Source organism: Tachysurus vachellii, chromosome 11 (assembly GCF_030014155.1).
Source record: "Tachysurus vachellii isolate PV-2020 chromosome 11, HZAU_Pvac_v1, whole genome shotgun sequence".
Classification (NCBI taxonomy): domain Eukaryota; kingdom Metazoa; phylum Chordata; class Actinopteri; order Siluriformes; family Bagridae; genus Tachysurus; species Tachysurus vachellii.
This window is the reverse complement of record NC_083470.1, coordinates 17,997,242-18,022,667: the sequence shown is the minus strand read 5'-3', so window position 1 is coordinate 18,022,667 and position 25,426 is coordinate 17,997,242. Positions and strand designations below refer to the sequence as shown.

Here is a 25,426-nt window from a genome sequence, read left to right as displayed (position 1 = left end):
ATTTTATTTCTGTGGAAATCTGAGTTGCAAGCAAGTGACAATTCATTTGGACATCTATGCCACCCTTTAGAAATAGACAATAGAAAGGCAATAATCAAGAACCCTTGCTCTATCATACAGAAAATACCTTATAAAAATGAATAATGGAAAGGACAAAGAACCAATTGAAAACTAATAGAACAATTTATGGCTAGCTTGTGTCTGAACAGTCCATAAACATAAAAAATACACTGAAGAATAAACAGGCTGATTTGATGGATAAGATAATCAGATAATATCTGTTCTAGAATCAACACTACAATACAGCAAAATACAGTAAATGATTACTTGACAGTGTATTTTTATTTTACAAATGATTAATGAAATCTGTCTGCAACAGTAATGACAGACACACAAATATTTATCGTCATGATGGTGATTATTTCTCATTATGTAGATATGTCCAGTTGTTACAGTTTGCCTGATTTCAGGTACTGGAAGGGACTATTGATGTCTGCTGCAAGAAACAAAAATCCCTGGGTAGAAAAAATATAAACATGTATCATTGAAAAGACATTAAAACACAGTATCATTCTAAATACAACTAATGTGCACAGACACATCACACACCCTGTACATGTGCAGTTACTTCCAAACACATTCCTACAGTATTTAATATCTCTCTTCACTGAAAGTCTCCATGTCTAAAAAAAAACCTATATACACGTAAAGTTATATATTTTAAATAAATGAAAATGGCCATTGGTGTGATTGACTGTCGTGGTTTTTACTGTAATCAGCAGATCAACAGGAGGTACTCAGTTTTAGATTGTGATACATACACATCTTGTCACCTAAACGTTTTTGCTAGATTTCCAACACATTTATGCTGAATGCATTTTTTCCATGCATTTTTTTTTTTACACTTGTGGAATTATCTGAACACAAGGTATATAAATTTGACAGGAACACTCTGACTTTCCAGCAAAACATATAAAAAATCTGTTTGTGATTGCTGCAGCTGTAACTGCTTGATTTTACTTTAGTCAAAATTTACGGTGCAAAATGATTTAGCAAAAATGCAAGCACAAGAGTCTTCTTTTAAACTACTACCAGTGAAAACTCATATGTAAATACTTTTTGTGATAGCTTACTTCTGTGCACATGAATTGCAGTTGGAACACTTTTCAGTTTGTTTGCTTTTGTGTTATTTTCTGTGATCTTCATACTTCATCACATTATCCATATTAACTGGGACAAGTGTCTAAATATGGCAAATCTTGAATTTAATGAATTTCAGAGAATGTGAGAAAAGAGATCTAGCACATACAATGTAAAGGCACTGCTAGAATGACTCCATTTACACCTATTTTCAATATAAATAAACAGCTATCTTACCAGTGATACTTACGTTTTCAATGGTCATCACTGAATTATTCAAGCTGAATCCCTTCACATTCGGCAAAGGAATGCCTTCCTTCAGCTGGGCTAAAATGTTATATTGTTGTTTCATATTATTGTTAGAGAAATTAAAAGATACCATATGTAAATATTATAAATGTTACAACGATTAATTTCTCACCATTCAGCTTTGGAAGTACAATGCTGCTCATTACATTCTTCATCAAATTCTCAAATGGTGCAATCTAAAAAATGGTCAGAATGATATCAGATATATTGTAATCGTAACAGTGTTGCAATTATAAGCTTGAAATCAAATTGTTGAGACGTTCTTAAGAACATACTTCGAATTCGCCGATCTCTGTCGATCCAAGCAGCATGGTCAAACTTCAGCCATTCAAAAATTTAAAAGGTAGAATGTAAAAGTTATTCTTTGTTTTTATGTTTTCAGTTAAACAAAGTTTGGATGAATAAAACATTTAATTGTACACTTACTTTTTCATTTCCAAAACACCCTTCAGCAGCTGCTGGTCGATGCAGACTTTAGCACTAAAAGAATATTGCTTGAAGATGGAAAATATGATTATGTAGACAATTAGTGTAAGTGTTATTCAGGTGTAATCCCCACTCATTGCATACATCTATTGTGCTATTTTAGTGCTTAAGGTGTGGGAAATTGTTCAATGAATTTCAATGTTTCAAAAGTTCATTTCTATTTATACAAATGGTTCTTTTAAAATGGTCTTTCCAATGGTCTTAAAATGTCAAAGATCACTCTTTGTAGAAATTAATCTTGGGGTTTTCTTTGCAAATGACTCAATATAGTGATTTTAGAAGAGGCAAAACTCTTGTTTGCAATGGCAAGAGTACTTCAAGATTATGACTGATAAACACTCCCCTAGGGAGATTTGGAATTTATTTGGATTGGCATTGTTTCTTTTATATTTCATGACAGACACATTTTATACTTTCCACTATTCATTATTTAATTCACATTCTGGATTCATTACAAGACACTGGCATCATAAGCCAAGGTAAACATTAGATCACTCAACATTATGACTATGATTGATTTATGCATTGGGAAGTAGGAGATTTATGACCAATGAGCAATGCTGTAGAATTAAATGGATGAAATGTCTATCAGAAATGTTGAATAAAAGAAGTAAGCTCTCACCATATCCAGTCTGAAGAGGGGGATCAAATTAGTGGGTGTCTTGATAGCACTGAATTTGCCTGCAGCAGACAAGTTCACAGTGATCACTTTTTGATTAAAGGAAATAAGTGGGGTATCACTGGCATACAGCAGTACTTCCATCTCCATGTCTGGATACAACTTGGGGAGCTTCAAATAAAAAGGAAATGGTCATTAAGTGATTGCAAGACCAAAGTTAAAGATTAAGTGATTGCAAGACTAAAGTTAAAGATCATGTTGGTGAAAATTAATTGATTATAAACTATGAATCCCTGTTTACATAATGTTATAAAGTCCCCACAGGATTTAGCAATTTTGCAAACAAGCAAGCTGTATGATATTCAGAGGAGCTTGCAATTTTCCAAAATTACCAGAGTTTACAGAACCATCACTCCACCAACATGCATTAAACATTAGTACAGTTACAGTATACAAAGTAACTGGTACAGTTATACAAAGCAACTACACGTGTCTTCACTGGTAGTAGTGTAAAAGAAGAATCATGCGCTTAAAATCGTTAAAAGGCAAAAAAGCACAAATAAAATGCAAAGTTGCAAAGCAAATTAAAAAACTAACAAGCAAGGTAAACCTGCAGCAAAATAAAACATTTAGGGCCACAACAATCACACAAAAAATCCTGGAGGTTCTGATTATCCAGTCAGTCTGGGTCATTATAAGATATACATACAGTATCCCAATACAAACCTTAGGAATCAGGAATCCAAACTGGCTTGTGTTCAGGTGAATAGGCGAGGTCTTGGGGATCTTTAGAACAAGAAATTATATCAAATACTTGTTAGCATTGATGCTTTGAGAATTCATTAAAGCTCTGTGCAATATGGTGTTACACAGCAGAAACAAAGTGATTTTTGTATTCATTTCTCTATTTGTATTTATTCCATTTGCCCATATATATATATATATATACAGGGAGTGCAGAATTATTAGGGAAGTTGTATTTTTGAGGATTAATTTTATTATTGAACAACAACCATGTTCTCAATGAACCCAAAAAACTCATTAATAGCAAAGCTGAATATTTTTGGAAGTAGTTTTTAGTTTGTTTGTAGTTTTAGCTATTTTAGGAGGATATCTGTGTGTGCAGGTGACTATTACTGTGCATAATTATTAGGCAACTTAACAAAAAACAAATATATACCCATTTCAATTATTTATTTTCACCAGTGAAACCAATATTACATCTCAACATTCACTAATATACATTTCTGACATTCAAAAACAAAACAAAAACAAACCAGTGACCAATATAGCCACCTTTCTTTGCAAGGACACTCAAAAGCCTGCCATCCATGGATTCTGTCAGTGTTTTGATCTGTTCACCGTCAACATTGCGTGCAGCAGCAACCACAGCCTCCCAGACACTCTTCAGAGAGGTGTACTGTTTTCCCTCCTTGTAAATCTCATATTTGATGATGGACCACAGGGTCTCTATGGGGTTCAGATCTGGTGAACAAGGAGGCCATGTCATTAGTTTTTCTTCTTTTAGACCCCCTCTTGCCAGCCACGCTGTGGAGTACTTGGACGCGTGTGATGGAGCATTGTCCTGCATGAAAATCATGTTTTTCTTGAAGGATGCAGACTTCTTCCTGTACCACTGTTTGAAGAAGGTGTCTTCCAGAAACTGGCAGTAGGACTGGGAGTTGAGCTTGACCCCATCCTCAACCCAAAAAGGCCCCACAAGCTCATCTTTGATGATACCAGCCCAAACCAGTACTCCACCTCCACCTTGCTGGCGTCTCAGTCGGACTGGAGCTCTCTGCCCTTTACCGATCCAGCCACGAGCCCATCCATCTGGCCCATCAAGACTCACTCTCATTTCATCAGTCCATAAAACCTTAGAAAAATCAGTCTTCAGATATTTCTTGGCCCAGTCTTGACGTTTCAGCTTGTGTGTCTTGTTCAGTGGTGGTCGTTTTTCAGCCTTTCTTACCTTGGCCATGTCTCTGAGTATTGCACACCTTGTGCTTTTGGGCACTCCAGTGATGTTGCAGCTCTGAAATATGGCAAAACTGGTGGCAAGTGGCATCTTGGCAGCTGCACGCTTGACTTTTCTCAGTTCATGGGCAGTTATTTTGCGCCTTGGTTTTTCCACACGCTTCTTGCGACCCTGTTGACTATTTTGAATGAAACGCTTGATTGTTCGATGATCACGCTTCAGAAGCTTGGCAATTTTAAGAGTGCTGCATCCCTCTGCAAGATATCTCACTATTTTTGACTTTTCGGAGCCTGTCAAGTCCTTCTTTTGACCCATTTTGCCAAAGGAAAGGAAGTTGCCTAATAATTATGCACACCTGATATAGGGTGTAGATGTCATTAGACCACACCCCTTCTCATTACAGAGATGCACATCACCTAATATGCTTAATTGGTTGTAGGCTTTCGAGCCTATACAGCTTGGAGTAAGACAACATGCATAAAGAGGATGATGTGGTCAAAATACTCATTTGCCTAATAATTCTGCACTCCCTGTATATATATATATATATATATATATATATATATATATATATATATATATATATATATACATACACATATATGTATATATTCCATAGGTGGGAGTAAGTCACACATGTGCAAGTCACAAGTAAGTCTCAAGTCTTAACCTTCAAGTCTCAAGCAAGTCCGAGTCAATTTTTGTGAGTGTCAAGTCAAGTCACTGCTTTATGTCAAGCAAGTCAAGTCAAGTCGTAGCTTGAGTCAAGCAAGTCACTGGCAAGTCATACAGATGTTTGATGATTTAACTAAATGTATATATTAAACAAAGTTAAATCTACAGTATTTATGGTATTTACAGTATTTAAAACTATGAGAGTTTTATTTGCAACAAAAAATGATTATATGCATTTATTTTTAAAAGGTGTCCACATACAGGTGAGTTGTAAATACAATAAAAATCTAAAAATGAATAAAAATCAAAACTACAAAGCCTAAGATGTAAATGTAGCTGAAATAAGTCACCATGAAAGCATGAAAAGTTCAATATGCCTCAAACATGGCAGAAGACCATGGAAAAGTATATATAAAAAAAGTGCAATGGTTTCTATGCAACCAAATGGCATTTTTTGAACAGGCATTCCCTTTTAATGGGACATGAACACATCCTTAAATTAGATCCTTCCTTTTTAACAACAGAATAACAACAACAATCAATCACGTCAATCAAAAAATGTAAATTATTGAATCACACAAACCTTGAAGTGAATTAACTATTGGAGAGAGAGAGAAAGAGAGAGAGAGAGATGATTGATGACAGAAAAATTTAAATTCTGTCATCATTTTCTCACCCTCATGATGTTACAAACCTGTATAAATTTCTTTGTTTTGATGAACACACATGTAGATATTTTGAGGAATGTTTGTAACATCATGAGGGTGAGAAAATGATGAAAGAATTTTTATTTTTGGGTGAACTATCCCTTTAAATTGAATGTGTGTGCGTGTGCATGCGAGACAAGAATATGACTGTGTTTTCAATTTTTATATTTAGGTTTATGTATTTAGATATATATATATTACACTCAAAGCCTAACACTGAAGACCAATTATAAGTGCTATTGCAAAACAGCTGACATTTCCACAGAAACAGTGACCAACCATTTACACTACATTGCACTTGCAAAAAATTAAATTTGATAGAACTTTGTCACTCAATTGTGAGCGATGTGATCGCATCATCACCCCACCATGGCTGAATACACGCTCAGCAGGTGCACTTGATGCAGGGATGGCCATAACTCTTACCGCTACCTTGAACAAAGAGGGGAGGGTGTGTCTGTTCACAGCCCAAAACTGCAGGGAGTCCTGTCCATCACAAAATCCCGGTACAGGAACTTTATTTTTGGTTAATTATTGCAGCGCCTTCCATGTTTCGTCACGACTGTTAAGGTTTATTAGTTAGTGCGCGCCGCAACCAAACGTCAAACGAAGACTTCTTTTGATAGGTGAAATGAGATGTCGATCAGCATCAAACTTACAATGCTATCAAATAAAAATTCGGGATGGCACCTGGTGTGGCCAATCAGATGTCAGGGAGACCCCTCTGGCTCTGCCACTGCTCTTGCCTGCTGCATCACGTAGTTATATTACGCTCTTGCATGCGTTCAAAAACAGATTAAAAAAAAGAACAAAAAAAAAGTTATTTCGAGTCTTTTAACTCAAGTCACAAGTAAGTACAAGTAAGTCTCAAGTCATGAATGTCAAGTCAAAGTCAAGTCGAGTCTTTTTTAATATTTGTCAAGCAAGTCTCAAGTCTCAGATTTGAGACTTAAGTCTGACTCGAGTCAGGTCATATGACTTGAGTCCCCCATCTCTGATATATATATACCCTCACATTTTTGTAAATATTTTATTATACCTTTTCATGTGATAACACTTAAGAAATGACACTTTGCTACAGTGTAAAGTAGTGAGTGTACAGCTTGTATAACAGTGTAAATTTGCTGTCCCCTCAAAATAACTCAACACACAGTCATTAATGTCTAACCCGCTGGCCTTAAAAGTGAGAGTCCAAATTGGGCCCAATTTGCCATTTTCTCTCTGTGGTGTCATGTGACTCATTAGTGTTACAAGGTCTCAGGTCTGAATGGGGAGCAGGTGTGTTAAATTTGGTGTTATTGCTCTCTCTCTCTCTCTCTCTCTCTCTCTCATACTGGTCACTGGATGTTTAACATGGCACCTCATGGCAAAGAACTCTCAGAGGCTCTGGAAAAAAAGAAAAGTTGCTCTTTATAAAGATGGCGTAGGCTATAAGAAGATTGCCCAGTCCCTGAAACTGAGCTGCAGTGCGGTGGCTAAGACCATACAGCGGTTTAACAGGACAGGTTCCACTCAGAACAGGCCTCACCATGGTCGACCAAAGAAGTTGAGTGCATGTGGTCAGTGTCATAACCAGAGGTTGTGTTTGGGAAATAGACATATGAATGCTGCCAGCATTCCTGCAGAGGTTGAAGGGGTGGGGTTCAGCTGCTGTCAAGTGTGTGGTGGCACCCAGGTGAGAAGTACAAAGACAAGTGTGTCTTGCCTACAGTCAAGCATGGTGGTGCGAGTGTTATGGTCTGGGGCTGCATGAGTGCTGCCAGCACTGGGGAGCTACAGTTCATTGAGAGATCCATGAATGCCAACATGTACTGTGACATACTGAAGCAGAGCATGATCCCCTCCCCTCGGAGACTGGGCTGCAGGGCAGTATTCCAACATAATAACAACCCCAAACACACCAAGACTACCACTGTCTTGCTAAAGAAGCTAAGCATAAAGGTGATGGACTGGCCAAGCATGTCTCCAGACCATAACCCTACCAGCTCCATGATGTCATCATAAAGGAGTGGAAGAGGACTCCAGTGGCTGGTGATGCTCTGGTGAACTCCTTGCCCAAGAGGTTAAGGCAGTGCTGGAAAATAATGGTGGCCACAAAAAATATTGACACTTTGGACCCAATTTGGACATTTTCACTTAGGGGTGTAATCACTTTTGTGGACAGCGGTTTAGACAATAATCGCTGTGTGTTGAGTTATTTTGAGGGGACAGTAAATTTACAGTGTTAAAATGTAATTTCTTCAGTGTTGTCACATGAAAAGATGTAATAAAATATTTACAAAAATGTGAGGAGTGTACTCACAGATACTCACTCTCTCTCTCTCTCTCTCTCTCTCTCTCTCTCTCTCTCTCTAAATATATATATATATATATATATATATATATATATATATATATATATATATATATATATATATATTGAACAATATATATTGAGCTGAACTAAAAGATCTAAGACTAAGTTTCTGTGTACACGAAAGGTACATAGAAAGGTACATCTCTCAAATATGGTTCACAAATCTGCCTAATCTGTGTAATCCATCCACCTCACAGGTGTGGCATATCAAGATGCTGATTAGACAGCATGATTATTGCACAGGTGTGCCTTAGGCTGTCCACAATAAAAAGCCACTCTTAAATGTGCATTTTTATAGTATTAAGGGGTCCGGGTGGTCCACTTGCCACACAACACATCTCCTTCGCATAGAGTTGATCAGGTTGTTGATTGTGGCCTGTGGAATGTTGGTCCATTCCTCTTCAATGGCTGTGCAAAGTTGCTGGATATTGGCAGGAACTGGAACATGCTGTCTTATACGGCAAACCAGAGTATCTCAAACATGCTCATTGGGTGACATGTCCAGTGAGTATGCTGGCCATGCAAGAACTGGGATGTTTTCCACTTCCAGGAATTGTTTACAGATCTTTGCAACATGGGTCTGTGCATTATCATGCTGCAAACATGATGTGATGGTCGTGGATGAGAGGCACAACAATGGCCCTCAGGATTTCGTCACGGTATCTCTGTACATTCAAAATGCCATCAATAAAATGCACCTGTGTTCGTTGTGCATAACATATGCCTGCCCATACCATAACCCCACCACCACAATGGGCCACTCGATCCACAATGTTGATATCAGCAAACACTCACCAACATGACACCATACACGCTGTCTGCCATCTGCCTTGTACAGAGAAAACCAGGATTCATCCGTGAAGAGAACACCTCTCCAAAGTGCCAGACACCATCGAATGTGAGCATTTGCCCACTCAAGTCGGTTACGATGACAAACTTCTTTGTTTATACAAACCGATTGTTGCAGCAGCTGTCTGGGTGGCTGGTCTTAGATGATCTTGGTGGTGAAGATGCTGGATGTGGAGGTCCTGGGCTGGAGTGGTTACACGTTGTCTGCGGTTGTGAGGCCGGTTGGATGTTCTGCCAAATTCTCTGAAACGCCTTTGGAGACGGCTTATGGTAGAGAAATGAACATTCAATTCATGGGCAACAGCTCTGGTGGACATTCCTACAGTCATCATGCCAATCGCATGCTCCTTCTAAACTTGCGACATCTGTGGCATTGTACTGTGTGATAAAACTGCACATTTTAGAGTGGCCTTTTACTGTGGCTATCGTAAGGCACACCTGTGCAATAATCATGCTGTCCAATCAGCATCTTGATATGCCACACCTGTGAGGTGGCTGGATTATCTTGGCAAAGGAGAACTGCTCACTAATACAGATTTAGACAGATATGTAAGCAATATTTGAAAGAAATAGGCCTTTTGTGTACATGGGAAAAGTCTTAGATCTTTGAGTTCAGCTGATGAAAAATGGAGGCAAAAACAAAAGTGTTGCATTTATAATTTTGTTCAGTATATATATAACATCAAACAATGTGACAAGCTTATAGGTATAATGGTATATTATAAGGTATAACGAGCCAAAGACAGACCTTTTTTGGTCATAATTCTAAAAGATGTTTTATAAAACATGGTATATAGCACATATTATCTCCTAAAGAACATGAATTATGTTATGTGGCTAAGTCTTTTCAGCTTGCACTGAATCATCCATAGCTTCAATACCATTCAGGCTTCTGATAAACAGCTAAAGTTGAATATCAATTTCACCTTCAAGCACAACAGTGATGCAAAGCAGAAATCCAAATCAAGACAGGAATGGTTTCAGACATTTCCATTTACAGCATTTGGCAGACGCCCTTATCCAGAGCGACGTGCTTAAATCTCTAACATTGACTACATTAATGCTGGCTCACTAGGTTACATACTTATGATACCATGAGTTTAAAACATTTGTTCAAAGTTACAATGAAAAAGTGTTAAAGGTTGTGTTTTTTTTTTTGTTTTTTTTAATGCAAAAGATAAAGAAAGAAGTGCTAATCGAAGTGTTTCCTGAATAAGTAGGTCTTCAACCGCCGTTTGAAAATAGCCAGTGACTTAGCTGTCCAGACCTCTAGGGGAAGTTTATTCTACTACCTTGGTGCCAGAACAGAGAAGAGTCTTGTAGTATACTTGCCTCTTACCCTGAGAGATGGTGGAACCAGTCGAGCAGTGCTGGTAGGATGTGGGATTGAGGATGTGGGGTGCAGAGAGAGGAGTGATGAGGGCTTTGAGGTAGGAGGGAGCTGGCCCATTTTTGGCTTTGTAGGCCAGCATCAGTGTTTTGAATCTGATGCCTGCAGCTACCGGAAGCCAGTGGAGGGATCGCAGCAGTGGGGTGGTATGCGAGAACTTTGGCAGGTTGAAAACAAGCCAGGCAGCTGCATTTTGGATCATTTGCAGAGGACGGATTGCGTTCATAGGTAGACCTGCCAGCAGTGCGTTGCAGTAATCCAGTCTAGAAATGACAAGAGACTGAACAAGTACCTGAGCAGCCTGTGTGGTCAAAAATGGTCTAATCCTTCTAATGTTGTAGAGAAGAAACCGACATGAGCGAGTCACATTAGCAACATGAGAGGAAAAGTGCAGTTTATTGTCCATGGTTATCCCATGGTTGCGAGCTGTGGCTGAAGGGGAGATCAGATCATTGTGCAAGGATATAGCAAGATCATGACCTGGGGATGAATCACCTGGGATGAACAGCAGTTCAGTATTGTTAGGATTGAGAATTAACTGATGAGCAGTCATCCATGATGATATTTCTGCCAGACATGCTGAGAGAGCTGTGGAATCTGAGGGTGGGAAAAAGAAGATAAGTTGTGTATCATCAGCATAGCAGTGGTAAGAGAACCCATGTGAGGAAATAACTTCACCAAGAGAGTGAGTATACAGGGAGAAAATAAGAGGACCAAGTACTGAGCCCTGTGGGACACCAGTGGAGAGTCTGCGTGGAGAAGATGTCTCTCCCCTCCATGTTACCTGATATGAGCATCCTTCCAGGTAGGAAGTGAACCATTCCCAAGGTGATCCGCAAATCCCAAGACTCCTGAGGGTGGACAAGAGTATCTTGTGGTTGACCGTATCAAACGCTGCTGAAAGGTCAAGGAGGATAAGAACGGATGACAGTTTGGCTGATCTGAAGTGCAGATCCAGAAGTGCTGTCTCTTTGGAATGAGCTGCTTTAAAGCCAGACTGGTTGGGATCTTGGAGGTTGTTCTGTGAGAGATGGACAGATAGATGATTATAGACAATGCGTTCAAGAATTTTTGAAAGAAACAAGAGAAGTGATACTGGTCTGTAGTTACTGATGTCTGATGGATCCAGAGCAGGTTTCTTTAGGATGGGAATAACCCTTGCTCTCTTAAAAGTAGTTGGTACCTGACCAGATGCTATGGATCTATTGATGATTGTGGTAATGAAGGGCAGAAGGTCTTGGTAGGATTGCAAGACTGGATGAGTTGTAAAATCTCTTCTGCTGCTACAACGACAGCAGCGACAACGATGGTGTAGGGGAATCCATACTCTGAGATGTAAGTGCAGTTGGGGCTGAAGTGAAGGTCCGGCAGATTTCCTCAATCTTCTCCTGGAAGCAAAGTCTTCTGCAGTCAGAGAGGATGAAGAAGGAAGAGCCAGGGGGTTGAGCAGAGAAGAGATGATGTTGTGGAATTTCCAAGAGTCATGTGAGGAAGCTTCAAGCTTTTCTTTGTAGAAGGAAATCTTGGCAGAAGTCACATCTGAGGAGAACTTTGCCAGGAGTGTTCGGTAAGAATCAAGATCTGCATCAAGTTGTGATTTCTTCCACTTTCTCTCTGATGATCTTAGCTCTCTTCGATTGTTGCAACTCTCTTGTTCAATTGAGACAAAAGTAGAGGTGTAAAGCACCATTTCTTTGACAACAATAAACCTGTACCACTACCCCTGCCTGTTTCTCATGGTGAGTGAGAGAAAGCATAGGCAGAGGATAAAGTAGCTGGTGTAGCAGTGTTCTGTGGGGATATCCAGGTTTCTTTTAGTGCAAGAAAATCAAAGGAGTAATGGGAAGTTAAAGCAGAGATAAAATCAGCTTTCTTTACAGCAGACTGGCAATTCCAGAGACCACCTACCACCACTGTTTGAGACTTACACAACAGAGGAGGGTCGATGAGGTTACTGGGATTGTGACCTCTGCTCTGTGGACAAGAGACCTCTGCGACAGTAGGAATTGAGTACAGAGATGGGTTTGAGGCACATATTTGCAGTCAACCAAGAGTGAGAATTAAGGTACAGTAGAATATATCAAAACAGTACTAGACACTTATGTTACAATGTGAGATAGAGTAAGCCCTGCCCACAATTCACACCTTAAGGGAGACTGAAACTACTCCTGATTAATCAGCTGAGAGAACAACAAAGACCAACACTATAAAATCAACAATGGTATAGAATATAACAAAATTCTAAATCACGCTACTCTAGAACAAAGTGAGTTAAGCAGATAGTATACAAAAGTCAGGAACCTACTTTACCAGAAGACAATATATTCAAATGTAGAGAGTTAAAGCACACACAGACGAATATCAAAATTTTGGAATGGTTTGGTCAGAGCCTCGATCTAAGTCAACATCTGTAGACTTGAAAAGTGAAGTGCACAAGAGATCACCTTGCAATCTGACAGATTTTAAATGCAATACAACTACTGTTTCAAGATGAGCTTAGTTAGAAGATTCTTACCAAAAAAGACTACTTGCTGTTGTAACTTTAGTGTTAACTTTAGTATTATTAGTTGAGGTGTATGCACACTTGTTCAACCAGGCTAGTGTAACTGTTTTCTTTTTCTGTTTTCCACCTAAATCATACTATTCTGACTTGATTGATTGATTTATATCATAAAAGTTATACAATGGTCTAGACTTTTAATTAATTAATTACCATTATTATTTTGTAATTTGAAAACAATTTAGTAGTAAGAAGAAGAAACAGATGATTTTTCAGATGTTCAGATTTTCAGATATTCTCACCATGCCATCTGTGATGTTGATACTCAGTACTCCAGATTTAAGATAGGCATATGTTGCTGAGTTAATGCAGAAATCAGACATACCCACTGACAACATGTAATCTGCTTGCCATGGCAGCTTAAAATAGTGGGGAGAAAATGGTGGCTCAGAAGGAGATTTAGCACTGTAAAATTCACCCTGTCACAAAGAAACAAAAACATTATTAATCCCAAAATGGTCAGTGTAAAACAAAAGAAATGTGTATTCAGCATATCAGTTAATAGCCTACAGTTTGAAGGGTGACTCATAAAGAATTAATGTTAATGTATATGATTTACATTTAATTAAATAAACCTTGGTGCATTTAATTAGGAGGACATTTTAATTGTTCCTTCAAGCTGATTTTAACACTCAGGCCTTCTTCCATTTAATATTCCTAGAAATCCAGAACATACAATCATAATCCACAGACAGAAAACTTTGTGTAACCAAATCTGTTTTGCAAGCAAGTGACATTGTGTTAGCAAATGAAATGTTCATCATACCTTTGAATGTAATTCAAATCCATTGTCAAACACAACAGGCGAATCAGTCAGCGAAAGATTCAAATATACATAAGAATCAAACTGAATCACATCTGTTAAATAAAAGATAATAAGAGGAGCTGTAAAAATCAAATCTTTGTGTAAACAAAAATATATATTTTTTCCATTACATTATGTTGTCAGGCAGCAATAATTTGATGCTGCTGTTCAAAACACAATCAGTGTGTTTTAGTCTGACAGTTAATCAGGATGTGAAATTCATTCATTCATTCATTCATCTTCTACCGCTTATCCGAACTACCTCGGGTCACGGGGAGCCTGTGCCTATCTCAGGCGTCATTGGGCATCAAGGCAGGATACACCCTGGACGGAGTGCCAACCCATCGCAGGGCACACACACACACTCATTCACTCAAGCAATCACACACTAGGGACAATTTTCCAGAGACGCCAATCAACCTACCATGCATGTCTTTGGACCGGGGGAGGAAACCGGAGTACCCGGAGGAAACCCCCGAGGCACGGGGAGAACATGCAAACTCCACACACACAAGGCGGAGGCGGGAATCGAACCCCGACCCTGGAGGTGCGAGGCGAACGTGCTAACCACTAAGCCACCGTGCCCCCCGGATGTGAAATTCAACCTGCAAAATATGTTTTTTTTTTATTTTATTTATTTATTTATTTATTTATTTATTATTATTATTATTATTATTATTATTATTATTATTATTATTATTATTATTATTATTATTATTATTATTATATGTCTGTTGTCACATTGTATAGTGTCACCTCTTCGTTTCACATGGCCGAAAAACATGGCTGCCATGGACAACAGCTCCAGCAACCACCAGCACTCCCATATTCACAGTTTCCATATTTTTAACTGTATACCTGTTTCCCATTATGTAGGTTTGTTTCTCACTCTTTATATAAATATTGGTTTCAGTTCCTTATTGTTGGGTATATTTTCTGTTCCTTTAATCTGTAGGCCTTTTATTGAGATTACTCTCACTCACTCACTCATTTTCTACCGCTTATCCAAATTACCTTGGGTCACGGGGAGCCTGTGCCTATCTCAGGCATCATCGGGCATCAAGGCAGGATACACCCTGGACGGAGTGCCAACCCATCGCAGGGCACACACACACATTCTCATTCACTCACGCCATCACACACTACGGACAAATTTTCAGAGATGCCATGCATGTCTTTGGACCGGTGGAGGAAACCGGAGTACCCGGAGGAAACCCCCGAGGCACGGGGAGAATATGCAAACTCCACACACACAAGGCAGAGGCGGGAATCGAACCCCCAACCCTGGAGGTGTGAGGCAAAGGTGCTAACCACTAAGCCACCGTGCCCCCCTTATTGAGATTAGTGTTTCCCTAATATTTCCTGACTTCTTTTCCTGTTAAGCTCTGATATTCCTGTTTTGCCCTGTTGAACATTGCACATTAGGACTGTGCTTTCGTCTAATATATTGGATTAATGCTGTGCCTGTTTTCCTATCCCAATGCTTTTGCTGTTTCTTGTTTTTTTTTGTAACTGTCTTAGTACTTTTGCCTATCCCTGTTTCTGTGACTTTTTTGTGTGAAAGCACAATCATGAGGAAAGTATTAACCAGGAAAAGAGCTTGTCATCAGCATGCATGAAATCACAAAACATTTTACAATTCAACTTGGAAACCATACTGATGTTTTGGATTTTATAATCCTCCATATGTACAAAGGCAGGTTAGCGTGTGCTCAACAATGCTATTGTTTCTGCATGTACACTAAAAGCCATGGTGTTTTAGTCTTGTGTGTGATGGATGACAGCAGAAGGAAACATGCTCTTTCAAACACACCTTCTGATTTTTTGTAAAGTGTGTCAAGCAAAGTAAGTTCACACATCCAGTAGACTGGTAATCCAGTGCAAGGATATTACTTTGGATTTTACTTATTTCTGTTACCCATATATTATTGATATAATAAACTGTTCAAATGTAACAATAATCCTGAATTGTAAATTAATATTACAATAATATTAATATTAATATTAATCTTGAATTTTGTATTATATTAATCTTTATATTATTCTTTATAATAACCTTTTGTTCTATGTTTATGTTCTGTAAAGCTGCTTTGAGACAATGTCAATTGTAAAAAGCGCTATACAAATAAACTTGAATTAAATCTGGATAAATAATACAAAAGAAAGAAAAACAAACAAACAAAAACAGCATGCTTTTTTCTGTAAAAATTTAAATCAGATTCTTTTGAGTTCACATTAGATATTTAGTTTTCAGTCTTGTTTTGTGACAGGAACTCCTGGTTCAGGTTCCTGTCAAACCACTGAGTTGCTGGCGGGCATTTGACTATAGACTGTCATATTTTCGTTACTCATGTTTGATTTGTTTGTCATATGGTTACAGATTCAATATGGTTACAGATTCAACAAACATGTACACTATTACACCTCGTTACTTTAGTAATACTAAATATTAACTACATAGCTTTATAAAGAATGTAAGCAGTTAGTCATTGAATTACCAGATGCAGCCAGGGACATGTCAATAGTTTCAATTCCTTTCTGAAATTCTGGACATATCTGGATGAAGAGAAGCAATATAACATCATATCATACTTGGCTTACAATACAAAGAATTATGACTTTAAAACAAAAGTTTCCTACAGTACCTACCCGTTGTTGCACCATATTTTTAACTTGTCCTCTGAACATTTCTACAAATCTCTGGAAGAGAAAACTAGAAAATATTATAGATTGAGATTAATAATAATTTTATATATCATATATATTTTTATATTCCTTGTATATATACCATATATCTCATGTATGCAGTATGCCCAGTACAAGCAGATGGATTAGATATGTGCATGGAAAACATACACTATATGGCCGAATATTTGTAGGTCTTCACCCTAACTGTTGCCCAAAAGCTGGAAGCACACAATTGTATGAAATGTTTTTATATGTTAGAGAGTTACAGTTTCCCTTTAATGAAACTTGAGTAACCATCATAGAGATTTGACCTCAAGCCCACTGAACACTTTTGGATTAAACTGGAATGCTGGCTGTGCAAATTCACAAATCCACACAGCCACGCTCTGAAATCTAGTGAAAAGCCTTTCCAGAAGAGTATGGGTTATTTTAAAAGAAAAAGGTGGACTAAATCTGGTTGTTGATACGTTCTTGTGTGCTTACGTGTGTTTTATAATTCCTATCAGGTATTACATTAAATACGATTAAATAGATTTAGACTTACCTTGCGCCACCATGGAAATTTAACTGAATAGCTGCTACATCGGCGTTACACATGACAGTAGAAATGGAAAGGTGCTCTTCAGTGTCCTGAAACTCCAACAATGCGTTGAGATTGATGGTATAAACAGCCATTTCGAACCAACCACCATCATGTCTGCAGTAAAGCACATATTAGTCTAATTTTGATGTATTAACTTATACTTTATAAACTTTAGAATGGCATTATAGTAAACAATGTATACAATGCAATCAAGACGCATCCATTTTCCCCTATTTTGTTACATTATGTATTCACAGTAAAATTGATTAAATTAATTTTCTTATCACTATGCAAAAATATCCAGGAAAAAGAAAATGCTGATTAATAAACTATAAATTTAAGTATTACATTTACATATGCACACAAGTCCTTCAACCAATTTTAATTTGGTACAATACACCAATTAGCCATAACATTAAAACCAAAACAGGTATGACCACAATAGGCATGGACTCAACAATATCTCTGAAGGTGTGCTGTGACTTTAGCAACTTTTTAGTCCTTTAAGTTGTGAGGTGGGTCTTCCATGGATCAGATTTTTTTGTCCAAAACATCCAACAAATATTTTATCAGATTGTGATCTGAGGAAACTGGAGGCCGATTCGACAACTTGAACCTTTGTCATGTTCCTCAAATGATTCCTGAACAATTTTTGCAGTGTAGCAGGGAGTGTAGCATAAGGATGCCAATGTCATTAGGGAAAGGCCTTGCCATTAAGGTAGGTTGAATGTGTCAAAGTAACATCTGCATGAATGCTAAGACTCAAAGTGTTTTTCTTTCTTTCCACAATATTCGGAAGCATTTTCAGGTCAATGTCAGGACAGTTTGGGAATTGTAGGCTGTGCATGTGATTAAAAAAACATTAGAAATTTGAATTTCTAAATGCCCCTTTATGGTTATTTATTTATTTGTTTGTTTGTTTGTTTGTTTGTTTTTTGCTTGTTTATGTATTTATCAAATTACACGCTGCACCTAGGTATGGTAAGTTATCATTTATGACTATGCTGCAAAACATTTCACAATGGTGAAACTTAAAAATGAAAGATCACCTGCATGCAATACATATAATCCAAACCAAATTCAACACACAAACCAAAAATCATACAATCCACAGCCAGTTTGTGTATATATATATATATATATATATATATATATATATATATATATATATATATATATATATATATATATATATATATATATATATTCATAGTTATATAATATCTTAAATATAGCAGTAACAATATGATAAACCCAGAGAAATCCCCACTCACATGAAGCCAAAGTCAGTGTTCCAGCGACCAGTAATGGCGAGGGAGAGTCCCTGCATTTTGAGAGACATACCTGTTCCTTCTGAAAAGGATACAGAGGGCTCTGGCAAATCGCAGCGTACAATGGTCATGCTGAGGAGTTTGAACAGAGAGGCAAAAATTAGAAACAAGTTGGAGTATCAACACTTTAAAGCAGTATTAACAAAAACAATCTAGAACATTTCCTAAGTTTATTCAAACGAAAATCATTTGATTATTAGTAATATTATTTTGATTCCTCTAAAAGCCTTTAGAAGTTATGTTAGAAAAGAAAGAAACACCACACAAATGCATTTGTAAACATTAACAATATAGAAAATATTGTGTATGTATCGTGTTATGTATTTCTCCCTTGTGTTGAGAACTATGAGCAAGGGACCTCAGCATACATAAGCAGCACCTAACACATGTTGGCCTGCACTTACATGTTGTTAAGTGTTTTTTTTTTTCATTTTTGTTTTGATTCATGTCTTATTTCCACCCTTTTCCTGCAATTGTCTGTCTACCTTGTATTTTACGATTAGTCTCACCTTCTTTCAGTTCGTCCTTTAATTATTTGTATATTTAAACCCAGTTGTGTCATAGCTTCAAAAGGTATTGTTCATTGTTTTCCCACCAGACAGTACTGAGCAGTTTTGTGTATTGCTATGTCCTTGTTTGATCTTGTACAAAAAGCATCAAAAATCACGTTCCATCAAGGCAATAATAAAATACAGCTAATTTGTATATGTGAGAATTGCTCAGAGGCTGACAGTGTGAAATCCATTTCAGAAGTTTCATGAAAACACTAATACAAATAAAATAAAACCGTGGGCAAAGTGTTTCAGGTACACAGAGTAAACAGTCCAAAAACAAATCTAAAATCAAGTAAGTCAAAAATAAATAAACAATTGTTTAGCACAGGCAAACAAAAAAGCAAGGGAGTAACAAGGCATGGTACATAGTAGCAACTAACAATACTTTCCCATGGTTGATGCTACCATGGGAAATGGCCGGTGTGGGTGCAGGTTTTCATTCCAACCAAGCAGAAGCCACACCAGAGTATACTAAAAGCCAAGAACAACTGATTAAACAGGTGGAATCAGGTGTGGCTTCTGCTTGGTTGGACTGAAAACCTGCACCCACACTGTCCTTTTGTGGATAAGATTGGACACCGCTGATGTACACGTATAATTGTTCTAAACCCCAGAAGTAAGCCTGAACCAGGAAGTGCTCAATACTCTGGAGATGGCTCCCTCTTGCAGATTATGGGATTCACCATTGAAGCCGTTACAGAGCCCCCTAGATGCAGATTCCAGCTGGAGAGCCATATCAATTGGCCTGGTTGGTACTAAGGGTGGGAGCATCTTTGGTGGTCTACCTGGAGCCTTTGGTGGTGAATGGTTCTCTGTAATCATATGTGAGCTCTCTGCCATTCTGCACTACAACCTAGAAACCATTCAGCAACTGCCAGCACATCTTTTTTCCCCTCCCATGGGAACAATGGAGATTGGAAACCCAACATGCATTGGAATTGCATGAGGCCCATAGACGAGTGGGTAGGGGAGTTTTGGATGCTCTGGTGTCCTGAGGTGTAGGAAGTGTGCACCCACTGGATGAGCTTGGGTCGGAAGGAGGTTGGGATGTGTCTGGAAGGAGTTCTTTGTGGCATTCCCTTGGCTGATGTGAGGGATGCTGGGTAGCTCACTCATTGTTAAAACTTTATTTTGATCCTTATTTTCCATGGGAACATGCATAGTCTCTTGAACTTTGGGTCTTTCCACAGATGTGGTATAGCATAGGAGGTTTTTCTGTAAACAGTCCTTGAGGCAATACCAGTGGTTTAACTCTTTCTGCTGCAAGGAAACTTGGGGAATCCAAAGATAATGGGGTTTGAGGGAGAGGAGATTACATATTATAGAATTTCCTCTGTGTGGAACAAACTGATTTTTAGACTGAGAACTGAGAGGTATGGTATTTGAGTTATGTACCTGATGCTGATGGGTTGGCTGTCCATGGCAGTGATCCACAGAGAGGTGATGCATGGTGAGATGGGCAGATAGAGGTCTTAACCAGCTGTTTAGAGATCATGTTGATGATGGAGCCCAAGTCAACTAGAGCTGCAAGGTGCGGTTTGCAAATATGTCAAGCAGGCAATACTTTGAAGACAAGGACTCAGGTTTCCCTTGGTGGTTGGTGTTTCTCTAGGTATGAGGAGCATCATTGACCAGCCTGGCCACAGTAGAAGCAGAGCCGGAGCCTGAGAATTGCTGTGTCTCTGGCAATCATTTTTAGCCAGCTGCATTGGTTCAGGGAGGTTGATGCTGTGACCTGATTAGATTATCCAGATTGATTGCTGCTGGCCTGGAGTGGTGGGTTTATACCATCTCAGAAATGTCTGGGAGTGTGTTATCATTCTGGCTACTATGGGCAGCCAAATTGCTGAATTTCACTGCAGCAGTTGAGTGCATACATCCCGAACCCCTGCTGGATATTTGAAGACCTTGTGAATCAGATTAGAAAAGTAATTGTAGGAGCTATAAACCTGGTGGTTGCTGTCCTAAAGCAGGGATATCATGAACACACATTTTGTCCTCATGGTAGGCCTCAGGCTGGTCGGAAAAGATAACGTCTCACTGTCTCAGGTAACCACAGCTGCAATCTGCTGTACCATCAAACCTTTAATGGATCCCCATTTCATGGTCCTGGTGCTGTGTGTGCTGTGAAAGGCTTGCATGAGGATGAAGTTAGTGGTTTGGAGAGCGATCAATTGTTCATGAAAGACCAATATCATTTCTTCCTGCTGTAGGCTGAGTGTCTCTATTTGGGCAATTTCCACTGGATTTCCTGCACGCAAAGTATTCTGTGAGCAATGCTCAGAGGCTGGCGGTGTGAAATCCATTTGAGAAAGTTGGAGATTTGGAAATAATCCAAAACTGTGGGAAAAGTGGGTTGTCAGAAAGCAGGCTGCATGGTCAGAAAGTAGCAAATAACAATCCTTCACATAGACGATACTGATCACACTGTATTTATGTTCAAAACCTTGGAAGTGAACTTGAACCAGGGATTATTAAATACTCAGGAGATGGCTCCATCTGGTGGACAGGGGGAGTCACCATTGAACATGCTGTAACAAAATAAACCAGTTATAAAAAATATGTAAAAAAAAAAAAAAATTGTACCACAGTTTTTTCTATTGTGGTAAATGTGTGCCCTTTCATTTGCAACTACACATAATGCACAGTCATATGCATAGTTTAAGTAGTAGATTGGTGTGTAGAACTTAAATATTGGGACAGCAAGACTTGTTACTATTTTAAATAGTAACTAAATAGTAATTAAAATTACTATTAAAATTATTCATAAAGCATATTACTCACGAAACTTCTGAAAATCATGCAGCAACTATACTAAAACTAATAGTAAAATACTTTACAGTTGAAGTGATACAAACACCTTGCAGAATATCCGTTATTTATTTATTTGTTTGTTTGTTTGTTCATTTATTTATTTGTTTATTTATGTATTTACTTATTTGTTTATTATTTTACATAAGCGGGATCATAAAAAAATGCATGTAGTTTTTATTTAAACAAAATAATGATGTTCTTAATAAGCTATTTTACATAACACTTGTTTACGTATAGTCTACAAGACACAATAATAACTGAATATGCACAAAATAAGCATTTAAAAAATAAATTACACACATGTAATTCTTAACATTGTAATCCTTAACACTGTTATGTTTTGTGATAATTGTTCATGAGTCACTTATTTGTCCTGAGCAGTTAAACTGCCCACAGATCTTATAATCCTAACAGATCCTGTACATTATTTGCTTTTCCAGCATCTTCTGCATATCTGACTAACCTAACCCATTCCAACAGGTGTTATATGGTGTTGAGATCCCGTTTTTAACAGTGAGGACAACTGAAGTCCTCATATACAACTATTACAAATGATACAAACATTCACTAATTCTCAAGAAGGCAACTGCCCTTTAAAAGCTACAAAAGGTGTTGAGGCGGAGTACTAAATAATAATAATAATAATAATAATAATAATAATAATAATAATAATAATAATAATAAAAGATCTCTAAAATACTAACAATTTATACAGATCGTCCTCTTCAAAAGCTTACACGCCCTGGCTCTGACTGTATGTAGCCCCAGTTTGAGGAATATCAACCCACAGATTCATAGTTTTATCTATTTAACTGCTTTACTTATCAGATTGCTTTTGGTTTGTTAGTTTGTTTTTTTTTGTTTTGTTTTTTTATAAATATTATGTTTGACACTAGTTTAGGTACTTACTCATGCAGGGAGTATTGGATGGAGCCGAAAAGAATATCGAAGCTCCCTTTGATCTCTGGAAGTGTAATTATACTCAGTTCATTCTGAAGCCAGTCGGTTACCCAGTGAGATACTGTACACATATAAAGACAAAGTAAATAACACAATTTTGTATGTAAACACACATGCACAGTACATACATACATTCATACCCTGTACAATAAATTATTACATAATAAGCCACTATATAATGTGAATGTAGTGAATCTACTCATTATATTGTCCCTACAAGACTTTTTTTTTAAGTATAAATAATGGTTTCTGTAAAGAGCATTATCTCTACATTTACAATATTAGAACAGCAGAGGGAGTTCTGAGGATTCTGGCTCTTCACTCGCTCATGAACAATCTCTCGTGTTGTGTACTTGTGTCAAAAAAATATTCACCGGAGAGTAAACCTGATTCAGAGCGACAACAGGAACTGCTGTGATTTTTTTGTTCACAGAAATGTGACTGGAGGCATCAGTACCCAACTAAGGCATAACAACAGCAGGATTTACCACCTACTGTCAGGACAGAATCCAGAGTCGAAATATTGCAAAAACAATACATAGAATAGAGTACTGAAAATCTGTATTTTTTCTTTTAAAAAAGAAAAAAGATTTATACATGTACTCAAAAGTTAATGATGTGAAATCAAGAGCAGTACAAATACTTTGGAAGTAGGGTAAGGAAAGAGGAAATATAATCACATGCCTAATTTTCAAGTTTCATTGCTTGTCCTCTCACATTTTGTGATACACAATTGATTAATATAATTTATCTAGAAGGTCACTAAGAGTGAAATTGTGTCTAAATCATTCCAAAATCTTAGTGTAAAGCTGCTTTATGCAATGTGATTACAGTCATAGTCACAAATTATCATCATTTGCATCCTGTCATACTTTATACAGCCAAATGTATGTGGACACTTGACCATCACATTCATATGTGCTTTTTGAACATTCCATTCAAGAATTAGTCCACAAATTACTGTTGTTAAATAATTTCAGAGCCTGACACTGGGGATTTGTGCTCATTTAGTCACTGGAGCATTAGTGAGATCAGGCTATGATGTTAAGTAAGGATGCTTTGGGGTACACCCAGCCTTCCAATTCATCTGAAAGGTGTTCGGTGGGATTGAGGTTTTGCGCAGGACACTTAAATGCTTTTACACCAAGCCTGGCAAACCAAGTCAGCATTGTGCTCACTTGTCATAAACATGTTTGTGCCTCTTAGTACCAGTGAAGGGATACTGTAATGCTAAAAGCCTCAGATGAATCCATTCTATTAATGCCTTTCTATCAGTAATGGTCAGCGGTGTTATAGCAGTGAATTTTGATGTCATACAATGTGATCAGACGTTCTTTCATCAAACTGTAAGTCTTTAGTTTCACATGTAGGGTTTCTTTATAATTCCATGCACACCCACTCTGACAGAAATTTTGACCACATTCGGTCATAACCTTTAATGTTATGTTGAAAAGAGCAATAGGATTTATTAAATATGATTGCTAATTAGCTAAAATATGTAAAATATATCAAATTGAAAAAAAAAATATGAAGATAGCAATGGAGGAGTCCAACTGAATAGCCATGTAAAACCATTTAAAACATTTAAATTTAAATCCAGTTGCTACTAAACAAATTAGGTTCCAATAAAATACATAAAAAATGATCCTATTACAGAATTGAGTACATATGGTTGCTAGATAAGATTATTCATGGTCCTTTTGTTTCGGTGTGGTTTCTCTTTTTGTCTCCTCTTTCTAGAAAGTGAAACATCTTACCTTTTTGCAATCCCTTCTGTGTCAGAACAGCTTGCAATGCAGGATATTCAGCATGTGTCTGTGTTATTCCCAATAGGAGGAAAGTAGCAATCAACCACATCTTGGCCTTGATTACTGATTTGCTAGACCTGCTGAGTGAAGAGTTTGAGCAACAAAAAACATTTTCTATTAGAAAAAAAAGTGCCTTTTCTATAGCACACAACACACACAGGTACATAAAAGAAAAACAACTTTTAAACTTTTATCCAGTTGTTAAATTGATATTGAAAAACACATTGTTACCTACCGTCTAAAGCTGTTGCTTCCACAGAAGTGTATATTTATGCTCAACAAACTTGTTTCATAAGTCATTATTCTACTTACTTCCCCTATAGATAGTGAACTGAAACCAAAGGTAGCTCCTTTTTTTTTAATTTAAGACACACACACACACACACACAGAGTTTCAATTTCTACAGTACTTTTTGTCACATGACAGTCTGATTTTTAATGCCTCTAAGAAAATGAATTAAAGTATCCCAATTATAATGTTAGTATATAACCATTTGTATATGCTGGTCTAATTAGTAAAAATTGTCTGGGGATAAATTTGAATTCTAGAGTTAATAATTCCCACTAAAAAGCATGCAAAATGATGGACATGTTAACAAGAAAGTACTGTACTCTCAAATAACTTGAAGGGAAACAAACCATTTGTGGAAACAAGCCCCAAATGAGGAACAAATTCTCTTTTGGTTGACATATTATTATGATATGCTATGTTCATAAATAGGACTTAAAGGGCATTCAAGCATTTGGTGAAGTGGCAGGATGCTGGTGTCCCAGGGTGCCCCATGCCTGTATACCTTCTGGCTCTCTTTTTTAG

General features: G+C 37.5%; 1 protein-coding gene across 2 annotated transcripts; it reads right to left on the bottom strand.

The window, feature by feature from the left end:
- Window positions 1-164: 164 nt before the first annotated feature.
- bpifcl (BPI fold containing family C, like) lies at window positions 165-24,967 on the bottom strand. 2 transcript variants are annotated; one of them, XM_060881278.1, is made up of 16 exons: window positions 24,848-24,967; window positions 24,562-24,689; window positions 22,754-22,865; window positions 18,420-18,548; window positions 17,107-17,259; window positions 16,524-16,587; window positions 16,373-16,430; window positions 13,836-13,927; window positions 13,312-13,488; window positions 3,281-3,340; window positions 2,558-2,725; window positions 1,876-1,943; window positions 1,725-1,767; window positions 1,562-1,625; window positions 1,391-1,467; window positions 165-515 (listed from the first exon to the last, which is right to left on the bottom strand). In XM_060881278.1, the coding sequence occupies exons 1-16, from the start codon at window positions 24,910-24,912 to the stop codon at window positions 450-452; spliced, it is 1,524 nt and encodes a 507-aa protein (XP_060737261.1). In that variant the 5' UTR covers window positions 24,913-24,967; the 3' UTR covers window positions 165-449. The 2 variants fall into 2 exon arrangements, with proteins under 2 accessions (XP_060737261.1, XP_060737260.1); XM_060881277.1 differs by having other exon boundaries at window positions 24,562-24,692; window positions 24,848-24,966.
- Between the last annotated feature and the right edge of the window lie 459 nt (window positions 24,968-25,426).